A 15431-nucleotide genomic window follows, 5' to 3' on the forward strand; every position below is an offset into this window, starting at 1 on the left:
GTATCTGGGACCACAGGTGTGCACCACCACGCCTGATGTTTTTTTATTTTTTGAGACAGAGTCTTGCTCTGTCACCCGGGCTGGAGTGCAGTGGTGTGATATCAGCTCACTGCAAGCTCCGCCTCCCAGGTTTACGTCATTCTTCTGCCTCGGCCTCCCAAAGTGCTGGGATTACAGGCTTGAGCCACCGCGCCTGGCCTAATTTTTGTATTTTTAGTAGAGACGGGGTTTCACCATGTTGGCCAGGATGGTCTCGATCTCCTGACCTCGTGATCCGCCTGCCTTGGCCTCCCAAAGTGCTGGGATTACAGGCTTGAGCCACCGCGCCTGGCCTAATTTTTGTATTTTTAGTAGAGATGGGGTTTCGCCATGTTGCCCAGGCTGGTTTCGAACTCCTTGCCTAATGTGATCCGCCCACCTCAGCCTCCCAAAGTGCTGGGATTACAGGTGTGAGCCACTACACCTGGCTCTCATTGGCTTTTTATAGGATTTTAAATTTGATGTAATTAATTCCACTACAGAGATTTCTTGGACTAGTTAATATCCTTAGTCTAAAAAACTTGTCATAATGACTTAATTCAAATTACCTTTTTTTTTTTTTGGAGACAGAGTTTCACTCTTGTTGCCCAGGCTGGAGTGCAATGGCGCAATCTCAGCGCCATGTTGGTCAGGCTGGTCTTGAACTCCCAACCTCAGGTGATCCGCCTGCCTTGGCCTTCCAAAGTGCTGGGATTATAGAAGTGAGTCACTGCGCCCAGCCCAAACTAAATTTTTGTGCTAGAATTTCATTAAATAAATTGCAGTTTGGGTAATTAGTGAGAATATCTGTAGAAAAGTTGTCTAGTAATGGAGAAAAACAACTTGAAGAGGGGTACTAGAGCATTTCTAGGAATTTCATTTCACAGTTTACCTGAGTAAGTACTGTACCTAATCCCTCATCCCTGAATGGATCTTCTACAATGCTTATTCATATTACCCTTTCCCTACTTTCACTGCTTTTGCCTTTAAAATAAAGACTGGACAGGAAACCAGTAATTTTCCTTAAGTAGAGGATTAATATTGTAGTGTCCAAAAGCAGTCAATTCTTGTTTTGTTTGAGACGGAGTTTCACTCTTGTCGCCCAGGCTGGAGTGTGATGGCACGATCTCGGCTTACTGCAACCTCCACCTCCTGGGTTCAAGTGATTTTCCTCTCTTAATCTCTCTAGTAGCTGGGATTGCAGGTGCCCACCACCATGCCCAGCTAATTTTTGTAATTTTAGTAGAGAGGGAGTTTCACTATGTTGCCCAGGCTGGTCTCGAACTCCTGATCTCACGTGATTTGCTCGCCTCAGCCTCCCAAAGTGCTGGGATTATAGGTGTGCACCACCATGCCCAGCCAGCAGTTAATTCTTTTCACCGCTGCCAGTGTGCTATTGCTGCAGCACTCTGGCATCTTGCCAACCAGGGAAATTTGGAGCAAAAAGGAAAGGAATCTGGCGTTATATTTTGGATGTTTTTCTCTAGTCATGTTTTAAGGACTTTAGTCTCTTCATTAGTTACAGAGAAGTAGAAAAATTGACATTGCGTTATTGGAATAAAGGCAAATATATTTTCATAAAGGTATAGTTTTCTAGAGCTAGGAACAGTGGCTCATGCATGTAGTCCTAGCAACTTGGGAAGCTGAGGAAGGAAGATCACTTGAGGCCAGGAGTTCAAGACCAGCCTGGCAATATAGCAAGATTCTTTCTCTTAAAAAAAAACAAAAAACAAAAAAAAAAAACCTTCATTCTTAGCTAAATGAACACATATTCTTGATAGTTTGAACAAAATGGTTACATATTTCAGAATTGATTATAATTAAGTCACTGTGATGAAAAACAGAATAAGTAGCATACAATATTAAATCTCATTTGTTTCCTAAGCTGATATGTGGGCATAATTTACATTTTAAAATTATTTTAGCAATAATTGTTACCAGTCTAAAAAGGTGGTTAGTTGTTTAATAGAAGAGTAAAGACAACGAAAAATCGTTTACCCACAAATAATTATATATTTATGTAAAGTTTCTATGGTTATAAATTGGTAGTTCACATATCTGAAGATTTTGTATATATTTTGATGTTCTTTTGTTATAGTCTAATGAATTTATGATGCCCCTTAGAACTTATGGTTTACTTTCTAGAGTTTAGGATTAAAATTAGAGATTAATTAATTTATATAAATTCAGGTCACATACTTAATCGTGTTGAAATCCATGCTCATTTGAAAACATAAGGGCCTTTTAAATTTTGGGTGTTAAATTTAACCACAAACCAAGTTTAAAAATAGCAGGATGTCTCTCAAGAGAATACTGTTATAGTACATTAAATTATTTTAATAAGCAACCAAATGCCAACTTGAGATAAAGTAATATATCTCACTTTGTCCTGTAAATATTGATTATAAAATGGATTAAAATTTTCTTAAAATAGGATTGGAAGCACATTGGTTGAGAAATTTCAGTTGAAATGCATGGAACATAGGCTGGGCATGATGGCGCACACCTACAATTCCAGGAGTTTAGAAGGCTGAGGCAGGACCTCCTGTGTTGAGGTCAGGAGTTCGAGACCAGCCTGGCCGACATGGTGAAACCCTGTTTCTACTAATTGCACAAAAATGAGCTGGGCATGGTGGTGCACGCTTGTAATCCCAGCTGTTCGGGAGGCTGAGGCAGGAGGATTGCTTGAAATGGGATGGCGGAGGTTGCAGTGAGCCAAGATTGTGCCACTGCACTCCAGCCTGGCGACAAAGCAAGACTCCATCTCAAAAAAAAAAAAAAAAAAAAAAAAAAGGATAAAGAAATGTATGGAACAAAGCTAAGAATATTCCTGTTTCTTTTCAAAATTTATACATGTTATATGTACAAATTGTTAGGCTTGAAATAATTAAAAATTTGTGTTGTTTCTTTTGTCAATAGCAATTTCATCATGAAAACCTGGTCAATCTGATTGAAGTTTTTAGACAGAAAAAGAAAATTCATTTGGTATTTGAATTTATTGACCACACAATATTAGATGAGTTACAACATTATTGTCATGGACTAGAGAGTAAACGACTTAGAAAATACCTCTTCCAGATCCTTCGAGCAATTGACTATCTTCACAGTAATAATGTAAGTGCTTCAGAATAAGCCAATTTGTAGGATGAATATGAATCATAAGTGCTCCTTATACATTGTTTTATTTTTATGAAGGTGGCTAACAGTATTTTTTTATACAATAATAATAGACATCCTGAAAATGGGGATAGGGAATAGGGAGCACTACCTTTTGGTTGCAGAACCAAAAAATATTGAGCACTCAGTAATTCCAACTGTAAGGCAGACCAAGTATGGGATAGTAAAGGCAGTATCAATAATTATGTTTAGTAGAATCAGTAGTCAGCTGGGGCACTATTATTAGAGAAAGTATTAAAACGTTGGAAGTCAGGTCTGTGGCTTAATGGAGAGTTGCTCACATAAAGGGAGGTTTAGCGAGACTCCGCCTCAAAAAAAAAAAAAAAAAAAATGGCAAGTTTAGCGTTGGGAACTGGAAATTAGGCCAAGGGAATAGCAAGTAAATGTGGAAGCCTTTAGGGGAAGAAAGGAGATATAAAGTGGCTGAGCTGTGTGAGGCCTTGTCATTTAACCTATGAAAAATCAAGGAAGAGGAAAGATCACAGCTATTCTGATTTTTAGTGTTGACTTTAGCATTGACTTGTAAGCTTTTAGCTCAGCAGGTTTTTTGTTTGTTTGTTTGTTTTGTTTTTGAGATGTTTTGTTTTTATTGCCCAGGCTGGAGTACAGTGGTGCGATTTCGGCTCACCGCAACCTCTGCCTCCCGGGTTCAAGCAATTCTCCCGTCTCTCCTTAAAACATCTCGGTGTTTGTCCGAAATGATGGTGCTCCTCCTCTATCAACCACCACACCTGGCTAATTTTTTGTAGAGATGGAATTTCACCATGTTACCCAGGCTGGTCTCAAACTCCTGGGCTCAAGTGATCTGCCCGCCTCAGCCTCCCGAAATGCTGGACTACAGGTGTGAGCTACTGCACCTGGCACAGATTTTTTAAAAGATCAAATTAGGTACTAGGTATAAAGCATTTAAACTGTGTCAGGCCCATTTTAAATGCTCAATAGATAGTGCTGGTAGGCTGGCCATAGTAGCTCACACCTCTAATCTCAGTATTTTGAGAGGCTGAGGCAGGGGGATCACTTGAGCTCAAAAGTTCAAGCCCAGCCTGGGCAACATAGCAAGACATCGTCTCTACTAAAAATAAAAAATAAATTAGCTGGGCATCAGGCATCGTGGCACAATACTGTACTCCCAGCTACTTGTGAGGCTGAGCTGGGAGGATTGTTTGAGCCTGGGAGGTCAAGGCTCCATAGCAGTGAGCTATGATCATACCACTCCATCCTGGTTGACAGAGCAAGATCCTGTAAGTAAGTAAGTTAAATAAATAAATATAGCAAGCTGGTTTGGAGTCAGGAGAATTAATAGTTGTGTTAAGGAAAGAAAAGGAAAAGAAAAGAAGGAAAAGAAAAGAAAGCTGGTAGGGAGTCAAGAATAGTTGTGTTATCTTTGTATCTTTTTAGAGCCTTGTCTGTATTAGACTCTAAAAATGTTTCTTGAATAAAAGGAGTTATCAGTCTGGGCTAAACTGACAGTAGAAAACTTCCAAGATGAGGTAAAACTGAAATAAGTAGAATTTTGAACTGTAGTTAGGATTTTGTTGGAATAGAGAAGAAAATGCATTCAGGTGGGGTACCATTGTGAAAATAGAAGTAGACCGGAGTGGGGGACTGTAGAGAGTGCTGTTAAGTCAGGTTACAGGGAACAACAGGTAGAGGAAGATAAGATTACACAGGTTCCCAGGGGGGAGATTTTCTAGAACCTTGAAATTTATCCACAGGAGAGTGGACTCTTTCCTGAGGATCCTGGGCAGCTATTGCAGATTTTGTTGTTTTTTGTTTGTTTTTCTTGAGACAGGATCTTGCTTTGTTGCCCAGATGGGAGTGCAATAGCATGATCATAGCTCACTGCAGCCTCCAACTTCTGGGCTCAAGCGATCCTCCTGCCTCAGCCTCCCAAGTTACTAGGATTACAGGCACATGCCACCCCACCCAGCCCATTGAAGGTTCTTGAGCATTGCTGTGACTAGATGAAAACAAAATCTAATTTTATTTTAACAAGAGTAGAAGATATGAGTAGATAGAGACCCAGAGAGATCAGGCGGGAAACTGTTGTGACAGTCTAGATGTGTGGGTGGTAACGGTTTGGACTAAGTAGCAATGGGAAGGAGAGGAAGGATGGCAGAGGGATAGGATGGAAATACTTCAAAAGGAAAATCACAGGACTTGGGAACTAATTAGGTATGAGAGAGATGAAAACAAAGGGTGAAATCAGAGGTTATTACAGTATTTTTTTCGAGACGGAGTCTGTCTCTGTTGCCCAGGCTGGAGTACAATGGCAGGATCTCGGCTCACTGCAACTTCTGCCTTCTGGGTTCAAGCATTTCTTCCAGCTTCAGCCTCCCGAGTAGCTGGGATTATAGGTTCCTGCCACCAGGCCCAGCTAATTTTTGTATTTTTAGTTTAGTTTAGTTTAGTTCAGTTCAGTTTGAGACGGAGTCTTGCTCTGTCGCCCAGGCTGGAGTGCAATGGCGTGATCTCACTGCAACCTCTGCCTCTTGAATTCAAGCGATTCTCCTGCCTCAGCCTCCCGAGTAACTGGGATTACAGGTGCGTGCCACCATGCCCGGCTAATTTTTGTGTTTTTAGTAGAGACGGAGTTTCACCATGTTGGTCAGGCTGATCTCAAATTCCTGACCTCATGATCCGCCTGCCTTAGCCTCCCAAAGTGCTGGGATTACAGGCATGAGCCACCACGCCTGGACAATTTTTGTATTTTTAGTAGTATTACTGTATTTTTAATTGGAGAGCAGAAGTGCCATTGTCAATAACTGAGTTTAGAAGTGGGAATTGCATTAAGATATATTGATGGATTTTAAGGGATAGTGAGAATTTCTAAGTAAAAATAGTGGCTAACCAATTATATCATGACTTTGGAAGTTTTCAGAACTGAATATACAGATTTGAGAATCTTCCTCTTAGAGACTGTGGTTGAAGAGGTAAGAATAGATCATTCTCCCAGAAATGGAAGGAAAAAATAAGAGGTAGTTCTCATCACCAAGCATGGAAGAGATCTGTGGAGTGTTGGAGAACAGCAGAGAAGGAGGCCTAGACAGAAGTACCCACATTCTTTTATTCTCTTGTTCTTATCTGGAACCTGGAGTAAAATTATCCCTGTCCCTTACCTCACAGAATGTTGTAAGGCTAATTACCTTTGAGAATTAAGGCAGCCATGAGTGAAGTGGCTCTTTAGACTAGATATTATTTATTTTTATTTATTTATTTATTTATTTTTGAGATGGAATCTCACTCTGTCACCCAGACTGGAGTGCAGTGGCGCGATCTTGGCTCACTGCATCCTTTGCCTCCCGGGTTCAAGCGATTCTCCTACCTCAGCATGCCGAGTAACTGGGACTACAGGCGTGCGCCACCACATCCGGCTAATTTTTGTATTTTTAGTAGAGATGGGGTTTCACCATTTTGGCCAGGTGGTCTTGAACTCCTGACCTCAAGTGATCCTCCCACCTCGGCCTCCCAAAGTGCTGGGATTACAGGCATGAGCCACCATGCCTGGTGTATATAGATATTTTTTAAGAGATGAGGTTTCAGTCTGTTGCCCAGGCTGGAGTACAGTGGTACAATCATAGCTCACTGTAGCCTTGAGCTCTTGGGTTCAAGTAATCCTCCCAACTAAGGCTCCCGAGTAGCTGGGACTACTGGTGCATGCCCCCAAGCCCTGCTAAAACTTTCTTTTCTTAATATTTCCAAATTTCAGATGATGATTTTTTTTTTTTTTTTTTTTTTTTTTTTTTACACAAGAAAAAGCTTTTTTTTTTTTTTTTTTTTTTTTTTGAGACAGAGTCTCCTTCTGTCACCCAGGCTGGAGTGCAATGGCACAATCTCAGCTCACTGCAACCTCCGCCTCCTGGGTTCAGGCAATTCTCCTGCCTCAACCTCCTGAGTAGCTGGGACTACAGGCACATGCCACCATGCCCGGCTAATTTTTGTACTTTTTGTAGACACGGGGTTTCACCATGTTGGCCGGGATGGTCTTGATCTCCTGACCTCATGATCCACCTGCATCGGCCTCCCAAAGTGCTGGGATTACAGGCGTGAGCCACCATGCCCGGCCCCTGAAGCGGTATCTTAATGTGCTTTTTAATGTCTGTTTTTGTTCACATTATATCCTTAGGTCTTGGAATAGTGCCTGGCATATAGTAGGCACTCAATGAAAATTGTGGTAGTAAAAAAGGATTTATATATTTTGGCAGATGACAACTTTAAAGTGGCTCAATTAGAAAGGCTTACCCTAAATTAATTTTTTGGCTATTTATGGAGGGAGATTGAGTCAGAACAAGAGCCAGTCTCAAAGATTTATGGTAGTAAGTTGTATAAACAAGGAAAGATCCCAGATTTCTGTCACTGAGACATTTCTACTTCTGCTATGATACTTTACAGGTGATGAGTATGTGCTTCTGTAATTCTTTTGATAAAATTTGTAAATGCCTTCTTTGTTCTAGGCACTGTACTGAACACTGGATATTAATTGAACAAGACAGATGTGCATCTTGCCCTCACGGAGCTTATGGTTTAGTGGGGGTTTCAGACAAGTAAACAGGCATGACAGATGCTATGAAGGGGAAAGTGCAGATTGATGTGAACATATAGAAGGAGCATCTAATACTAACATACAAGCTGAGTCCTGAGGAAATAGCTGACTTGGCCAAGCAGTTGGAGTAGCATCAACAAATGCACAGAGATTAGACAAACCCTGGCAAATTGGGAAACTAATACTCTATAGGCTAGGGAAAGGAGGTTAAGAGGATAAGTAGGGGCCAAATCTCACAAGGCCTTATAAGCCATTTTAGGGAGTTTTAAATTTATCCTGCAGGATGAGGAATCCTTGAAGCAGAGAAGTGACATGATCAGGCCTAGCACGGTGGCTCATGCCTGTAATCCCAGCACTTTGGGAGGCCGAGGCGGGCGGATCACTAGGTCAGGAGATCGAGACCGTTCTGGCCAACATGGTGAAACCCCATCTTTACTAAAAATACAAAAATTAACTGGGCATTGTGGTGCGTGCCTGTAGTCCTGTAGTCCTAGCTACTCAGGAGACTGAGGCAGGAGAATAGCTTGAACCCGGGAGCCGGAGGTTACAGCGAGGCAAGATTGTGCCACTGCACTCCAGCCTGGTGACAAAGTGAGACTCCGTCTCAAAAAAAAAAAAAGTGACATGATCACACATCTGATTTTAAAATAGTTCTGTGACTTCATTGTGGAGACTGAATTGGAGAGCACGAATGTGAATTCAGGGAGACCAACTGATAGACTTGTGTATTAATTTTGTGAGACAGCTGAGGAGACCTGAACTAGGAAGAGCAGTAGATAGGTTAAGGGAGTGTGGGGAGGGAGAAAAATGCCGTTGGTTTCTGGCTTGATTTATGGAGTAAGTGGTGGTTCCATTCACTGTAATAGCAGATTGTTGAGAACCAGTAGGTTTGGGGGAGAAGATGTGTTTAGTTTTAGATTTGCTGAATTTAAAGGACCTGTACCTAGTTTGTGGGATTTATTGTGGACTTTCACTTCTTGTGGAAACCAGGAGAAATATCTGTGAGACATAGAAATGTTGAAATTATCAGTAGTATATGGACAGTTACTAAAGCTATAAGAGTAGATGAATCTTATACAAATGTAAACTAAAAATAGATTAAAGATTTAAATGTAAGATCTGAAACTGTAAAACTACTAGAAGAAAACTTGGGAAAAGTTCTATGACATTGGATCTGGGTAATGATTTTGTGGATATGAACCCAAAAGCAGGCCGGGCGCGGTGGCTCAAGCCTGTAATCCCAGCACTTTGGGAGGCCGAGACGGGCGGATCACGAGGTCATGAGATCGAGACCATCCTGGCTAACACTGTGAAACCCCGTCTCTACTAAAAAAAATACAAAAAACTAGCCGGGCGTGGTGGCGGGCGCCTGTAGTCCCAGCTACTCGGGAGGCTGAGGCAGGAGAATGGCGTAAACCCGGGAGGCGGAGCTTGCAGTGAGCCGAGATCCGGCCACTGCACTCCAGCCTGGGCGACTGAGCAAGACTCCATCTCAAAAAAAAAAAAAAAAAAGAACCCAAAAGCACAGACAACAGAAGCAAACATGGACAAATGGGATTACATCAAACAAAAAAGTATGCATATCCAAGGAAACAATCAATAGAGAGAAGAGAGAACCCACAGAATTAGAGAAAATACTTGCAAACCATACATCTAATAAGAGGTTAATATCTGGAATATGTAAGAAACTCAGATAAATCAATAGTAAGAAAACAACCTGATTAAAAATTGGGCAAAGGACCAGGTGCAGTGGCACATGCCTATAATCCCAGCACTTTGAGAGGCCAAGGTGGGAGGATAGTTTGAGTCCAGGAGTTCAAGACCAGCCCAGGCAACATGGTGAAACCCTGTGTCTTTAAAAAATAAAAATAAAAAATGGGCAAAGGAGGCTGGGTGCAGTGGCTCACAGCTGTAATCCCAGCATTTTGGGAGGCTGAGGCAGGCAAATCACTTGAGATGAGGAGTTTGAGACCAGCCTGGATAACCTGGTGAAACCCCATCTCCACTAAAAATACAAAAAGTAGCCAGGCGTGGTGGCGTGTCCCTGTAATCCCAGCTACATAGGAGGCTGAGGCAGGAGAATTGCTTGAACCCAGGAGGCAGAGGTTGCAGTGAGCCAAGATCATGCCAGTGCACTCTAGCCTGGGTGACAGAGCAAGACTCCGTCTAAAAAAAAAAAGAAAGGAAAAAAAAAATCAACCTAAGTGTCCATTAAGGATGAATGCATAAAGAAAATGTGGTATGTATACACGATGGAGCACTATTCAGCCGTAAAAATAGAAGGAAATCCTGTCATTTGTGATGATGTGGATGAACCTGGAGAACGTTATGGTAAGTGAAATAAGTCACGCACAGGACAAATACCGCGTGATCTCAATTACATACAGAATCTATAAAAGTGCAACTCATAGAAGTAGAGCGTAGAATGGTAGTTACCACGGGCTAGATTGGAGGTGGTTGGGGAGATATTGGTCAAGAGATACGAAAATTCAGTCAGAAAGAAGGAGTAAGTTCAAGAGATCTGTTATACAAAATGGTAGCTAGTTAATAACAATGATTGTATTCTTGAAAATTGCTGAGAGTAGAATTTAAGTGTTCTCACCCCAAAAAAAAAGTATGTGAGGTAATGTTAATTAGCTTGATTTAGCAAATTTTACAATGTATACATATTTCAAAACAACATGTACATAATATATACAATTTTAATTTATCAATTAAAATTAACAAAATGTTAAAAAGTAATTCAGGCCGGGTGTGGTGGCTCACACCTACAATCCTAGTGCTTTGGAAGGCTGAGGCGGGAAGATCGCTTCAGCCCAGCACTCATGATCCGCCTGGGCAACATAACCAGACCCTGTCTCTACGAAAAAAATGTTTAATTAGCCAGTAGTCCTAATACTGTAGGCTGTAGGACTACAGGCACGCGCTTGTAGTCCTAGCTACTCAGGAGGTTGAGGTGGTAGGATTGTCTCAGGTGGTAGGCTCCTTGCTTGAGCCCAGGAGTTTGAGGCTGCAGTGAGCTTCGATTGTGCCTTTGCACTCTAGTCTGGGCAATGGAGCAAGACCCTATCTCTTTAAAAAATAATTTCTTAAAAAGAGTTGATCAGATTGAGATGGAGCAGCCAGTAGGCTGATATATATATATCAATATATGAGGAGAGGAAAGCCTAAGACAAGGACCCTATGTTTTAGAAATAGACAGAGAAAGAGTAGCTGCCAGGTAGATAGGAGGAGATTGGGAACATTTTAGGTCCGAGAAACCAGGAATGAAGGAACAGTTGGCATTGTTTTTACGCTAAGAAACCAAGTAAATATGGGCGGAGAGATGGCTATTGGATGTAGGAAAAATGTAGATGACTTTTTTCCTATGGCTAGAGAAGTTTAATGCAATGTAGGAGCAAAAGAGAAGGTTAATTATCTTGAGTGACTGGGTCAGAAAGTGAAGACTGTGAGTACAGATAATGTCTTCAAGAGGTTTAGCTGTGAAGGACATGAAAGGGCCGGAACTGGAGTAGGACATAGAGTTAAAGGAAAGTAAAATTTCAATAAGTTCTTTTCCTTTCTTTCTTTTCTTTTTTTTTGGGGGGACAGGGTCTCACTCTGTTACACAGGCTGGTCTCAAACTCCTGGCCTCAAGTGATCCTCCTGCCTTGGCCTCCCAAGGTACTAGGTTTACAGGCATGAACCACCACTCCCAGCCTCATTAAGTTCTTTTGGTTTTTCTTACACGAATGTGATTTGCCTTTTTAGTATTATGTCTGTTTTTTTGGCTTCATTTTATTTTGAGGTGGTGGATGGAGCAAGAATTGAAAACATGTAACTATATTTGCATTGTGTAATTAATCCTTTGCATGTGGTAAGGAAATAGCTTTACTATCTTAATTAGCTAGATTTTCTTAGTATTATTTTTGAGAGGTTCTGGATAATGAAATCTCATTTTAATGTATTTTGTATTCTGTTTGTTTTTAGATCATTCATCGCGATATAAAACCTGAGAATATTTTAGTATCCCAGTCAGGAATTGCTAAGCTCTGTGATTTTGGTTTTGCACGAACACTAGCAGCTCCTGGGGACATTTATACGGACTATGTGGCCACACGCTGGTATAGAGCTCCAGAATTAGTATTAAAAGATACTTCTTATGGAAAGTATGTATATTTTGGGGTCCTGTCAGCCTTTCTTAGGTATCTTTCTTTTTTTTGTTTTTTGAGACAGAGTGTTGCTCTGTCGCCCAGGCTGGAGCGCAGTGGTACAATCTCAGCTGACTGCAACCTCCACCTCCCAGGTTCAAGCAATTCTCCTATTTCAGCCTCCCGAGTAGCTGGGACTACAGGCGCACACCATCACTCCTTTTGTATTTTTAGTAGAGACGGGGTTTCACAATATTGGTCAGGCTGATTTCGAACTCCTGACCTCAGGTGATCTACCCGCCCTGGCCTCCCAAAGTGCTAGGATTACAGGCGTGAGTCACCGTGCCCAGCCTCCTAGGTATCTCTTTTATCCCTTGGTATATTCTTGTATATCTGTCACCCTAATACTGACACACTCTGCCCTCTGCATCTAGGTTGGGGCTAAGAAGAGGGACACCTTTAAAGATAACATAACAGATTCTTTAGGTACCTGCGTTGCTGGCTACTGCTACTGCTGCGCTCTCTCAGCTCTCACGGGTTGAATGAACACAGCCCCAGAAGACCTATGCAGACATCCCTCAGAGTGTATCTATATTTGCTTTAAACTGTGCCATGCCCTCAGCAGAGTTCCCTCTTCTGTTTATCTTTAGCCTCGACATTCTGCAAATATTTGAAATCATTTATCTTACTCTGCCAGTGTTGCAGTAGGAACTGCCGAGTTTCCCATTTTCTGGAAAAATGGTACCCTCTTTGTGAAGACTGGCAAATAATTTTAAATTCTACTGTTTTAGGTGCAAAAATTAACCAGGTGTGGTGGCGTGTGCCTGTAGTCCCAGCTACTTGGGAGGCTGAAACAGGAGAATTGCCTCAAAAGTAGCATGATCTCGGTCTAACATAAAACAGCAGCCTAAAATATAAATAATCAATCTTGAACATAAAGAGATAGAAGTATGTAATTTAATACCTGATTTAATGGAATACATGGAGGAGGATAATTCTCATGTGCTTTTCCTAGAAATTATTATTCTGTTATTATAATAATATGTAATATTAATGAGTACTTACTTTTTGCCAGAAACTGTTCTAAATGCTTTATATACATCAAATAATTTAATCTTTACAACAACCCTGTGATGAAGTTGCTACTATTAGCATTCTCATTTTAAGTAGTAGAACACTAAGGCACAGAGGTAAAGTAATTTGCCTGAAATCACATCGCTGCTTAATAGCAGAACTGAACCAGGATTCTAACCCAGGTGGTCTGGATTCACAGTCCATTCCCCTGGGTACCTTTTCAGCTGTACCTACCATTGATGCCCTGTACAGACTGTCTCTGTACCTCAGTTACTTCATCTATAAAATGGAAATAATAATAGGACTCACTTCGTAGGTTTGTGGTGAGGATTAAATGATTTGATACATGCTCAATAAATATTATCTACTCTTACTCAAAGTCCTAAAATATTTTTTCTTCATTTCTTTTTTGCCTCTGGGCATAATGTAGCCTGCATAAGATCTCTCTATCTCGCTGGGCGCGGTGGCTCAAGCCTGTAATCCCAGCACTTTGGGAGGCCGAGATGGGCGGATCACGAGGTCAGGAGATCGAGACCATCCTGACTAACATGGTGAAACCCCGTCTCTACTAAAAAAAAATACAAAAAAGTAGCCGGGCGAGGTGGCGGGCGCCTGTAGTCCCAGCTACTCGGGAGGCTGAGGCAGGAGAATGGCGTGAACCCAGGAGGCGGAGCTTGCAGTGAGCTGACATCCGGCCACAGCACTCCAGCCTGGGCGACAGCGTGAGACTCCGTCTCAAAAAAAAAAAAAAAAAATCTCTCTGTCTCATTTTTACCCTCTTTTCATGATGTAGCTTAAATTCCTTTTCTGATATACTCCCTAGCCCCCCAATCCTATTCTACATCTTTTAGTACATTGTCTGTAAATTTTGTGTCAGTTAATATTTAACATGGGCTAGTTCTTTCTCTAGCTCTTTTTTTTTTTTTTTTTTTTTTTTTTAACCTCTCACTAAAAGTTAAGTTCCTTGAGGATAGGCATAATCTCTTATATTATACATAACCAAACTTGGTGCCTGGCCCATAGTAAGATTGGATTCTAGGAGAATTCACATTATGTTTGACACAAATTTGCTTGTGAGTCTGTTTTGATAACTTTTTTATTGTAAAAGAAAACACAGACACAGACTATCTCACATAACAAATGGATAGCTCCACCACCTGATCAAAAAATAGGATTTTGCCCACCACCCCAGAAAACCCTTTGTATGCCCTACTGCAGTTGTAACATGCTCCTTTCCCCACAAAGCAACCATGATACTGATTTTTATTGCAATCATTTCCTTGCATTTTAAAAAATAATAGAGACAGGTCTCGCTGTGTTGCTCAGGCTTGTCTCGAGCTCCTGCCCTCAAGTGGTCCTCCTGCCTCAGCCTCCCAAAGTGCTGGGATTACAGGTGTGAGCCACCAGGCCTGGCCATTTCCTTGCATTTTAAAGATAGTTTTATCACCCAAATATGCATCCATTTAGTTTACTCTAGGCTTTTTTGAGATATGATTCATATATCATACAAGTTATCCATTTAAAATGTACAATTAAGTGGTTTAAAGTATATTCACAGAGTTGTACAACCATAACCATAGTAATTTTGGAACATATTTATCACCCCAAAACGAAACCCTGTGCCCATTTTAACTCTCCATTTCCTCCCAACCCTTCCAGGCCTAGATAAACTCCTATCTGCTTTCATTCTCTATGGATTTGCCTATTCTGGACATTTCATATAAGTAGAATTATGTAATATATGGTCTTTTGGGACTAGCTTTTTTCACTTAACATAGCATGTATTAGTACTTCATTTCTTTTTTTTTTTTAAAACAGAGATGGGGTTTTGCCATTTGATCTCGAACTCCTGACCTCAAGTGATCTGCTCACCTCGGCCTCCCAAAATGCTGGGATTACAGGCCTGAGCCACTGTGCCCAGTCAGCACTTTGTTTCTTTTTTTTTTTTTCTTTTTTTAGAGAAGGAGTCTCGCTCCGTCGCCCAGGCTGGAGTGCAGTGGCGCGATCTCGGCTTACTGCAACCTCCACCTCCCGGGTTCACACCATTCTCCTGCCTCAGCCTCCCAAGTAGCTGGGACTACAGGCACCCGCCACCGCGCCTGGTTAACTTTTTGTATTTTTAGTGGAGACGGGGTTTCACCATGTTAGCCAGGATGGTCTTCATCTCCTGACCTTGTGACCTGCCCGCCTCGGCCTCCCAAAGTACTGGGATTACAGGCGTGAGCCACCACGCCCAGCCCACTTTATTTCTTTTTATGGCTGAATAATATTCCACTGAATGGTTAGAGCTCTTTTTATTTACCCATTCATCAGTTGATGGACATTTGGGTTGTTTTTACTTTTTAGCTATTATGGGTAATGCTGCTATGAGCGTTTGTGTACTTGTTTTTGTATGGACATATGTTTTCTTTTTTTTTTTTTTTTATTATACTTTAAGTTCCAGGGTACATGTGCACAATGTGCAGGTTTGTTACATATGTATACTTGTG

At 41.4% G+C, this 15431-nt stretch overlaps 1 protein-coding gene across 3 annotated transcripts in view; it reads left to right on the forward strand.

Moving 5' to 3' along the window:
- Positions 1 to 15431, forward strand: part of CDKL3 (cyclin-dependent kinase-like 3) — an 89352-nt gene that overhangs the window by 14766 nt on the left and 59155 nt on the right. For all 3 annotated transcript variants that reach the window (XM_011969233.1, XM_011969230.1, XM_011969232.1), the window contains 2 exons: positions 2938 to 3132; positions 11708 to 11886. Coding sequence is in view for 2 of the 3 variants with exons in the window: in XM_011969230.1 (XP_011824620.1) it covers positions 2938 to 3132; positions 11708 to 11886 (374 nt within the window). In the remaining variant the exon portion in view is untranslated. The remainder of the gene's footprint in view (positions 1 to 2937; positions 3133 to 11707; positions 11887 to 15431) is intronic.

The sequence above is a fragment of the Mandrillus leucophaeus genome, unplaced genomic scaffold (assembly GCF_000951045.1).
Source record: "Mandrillus leucophaeus isolate KB7577 unplaced genomic scaffold, Mleu.le_1.0 Scaffold88, whole genome shotgun sequence".
Classification (NCBI taxonomy): domain Eukaryota; kingdom Metazoa; phylum Chordata; class Mammalia; order Primates; family Cercopithecidae; genus Mandrillus; species Mandrillus leucophaeus.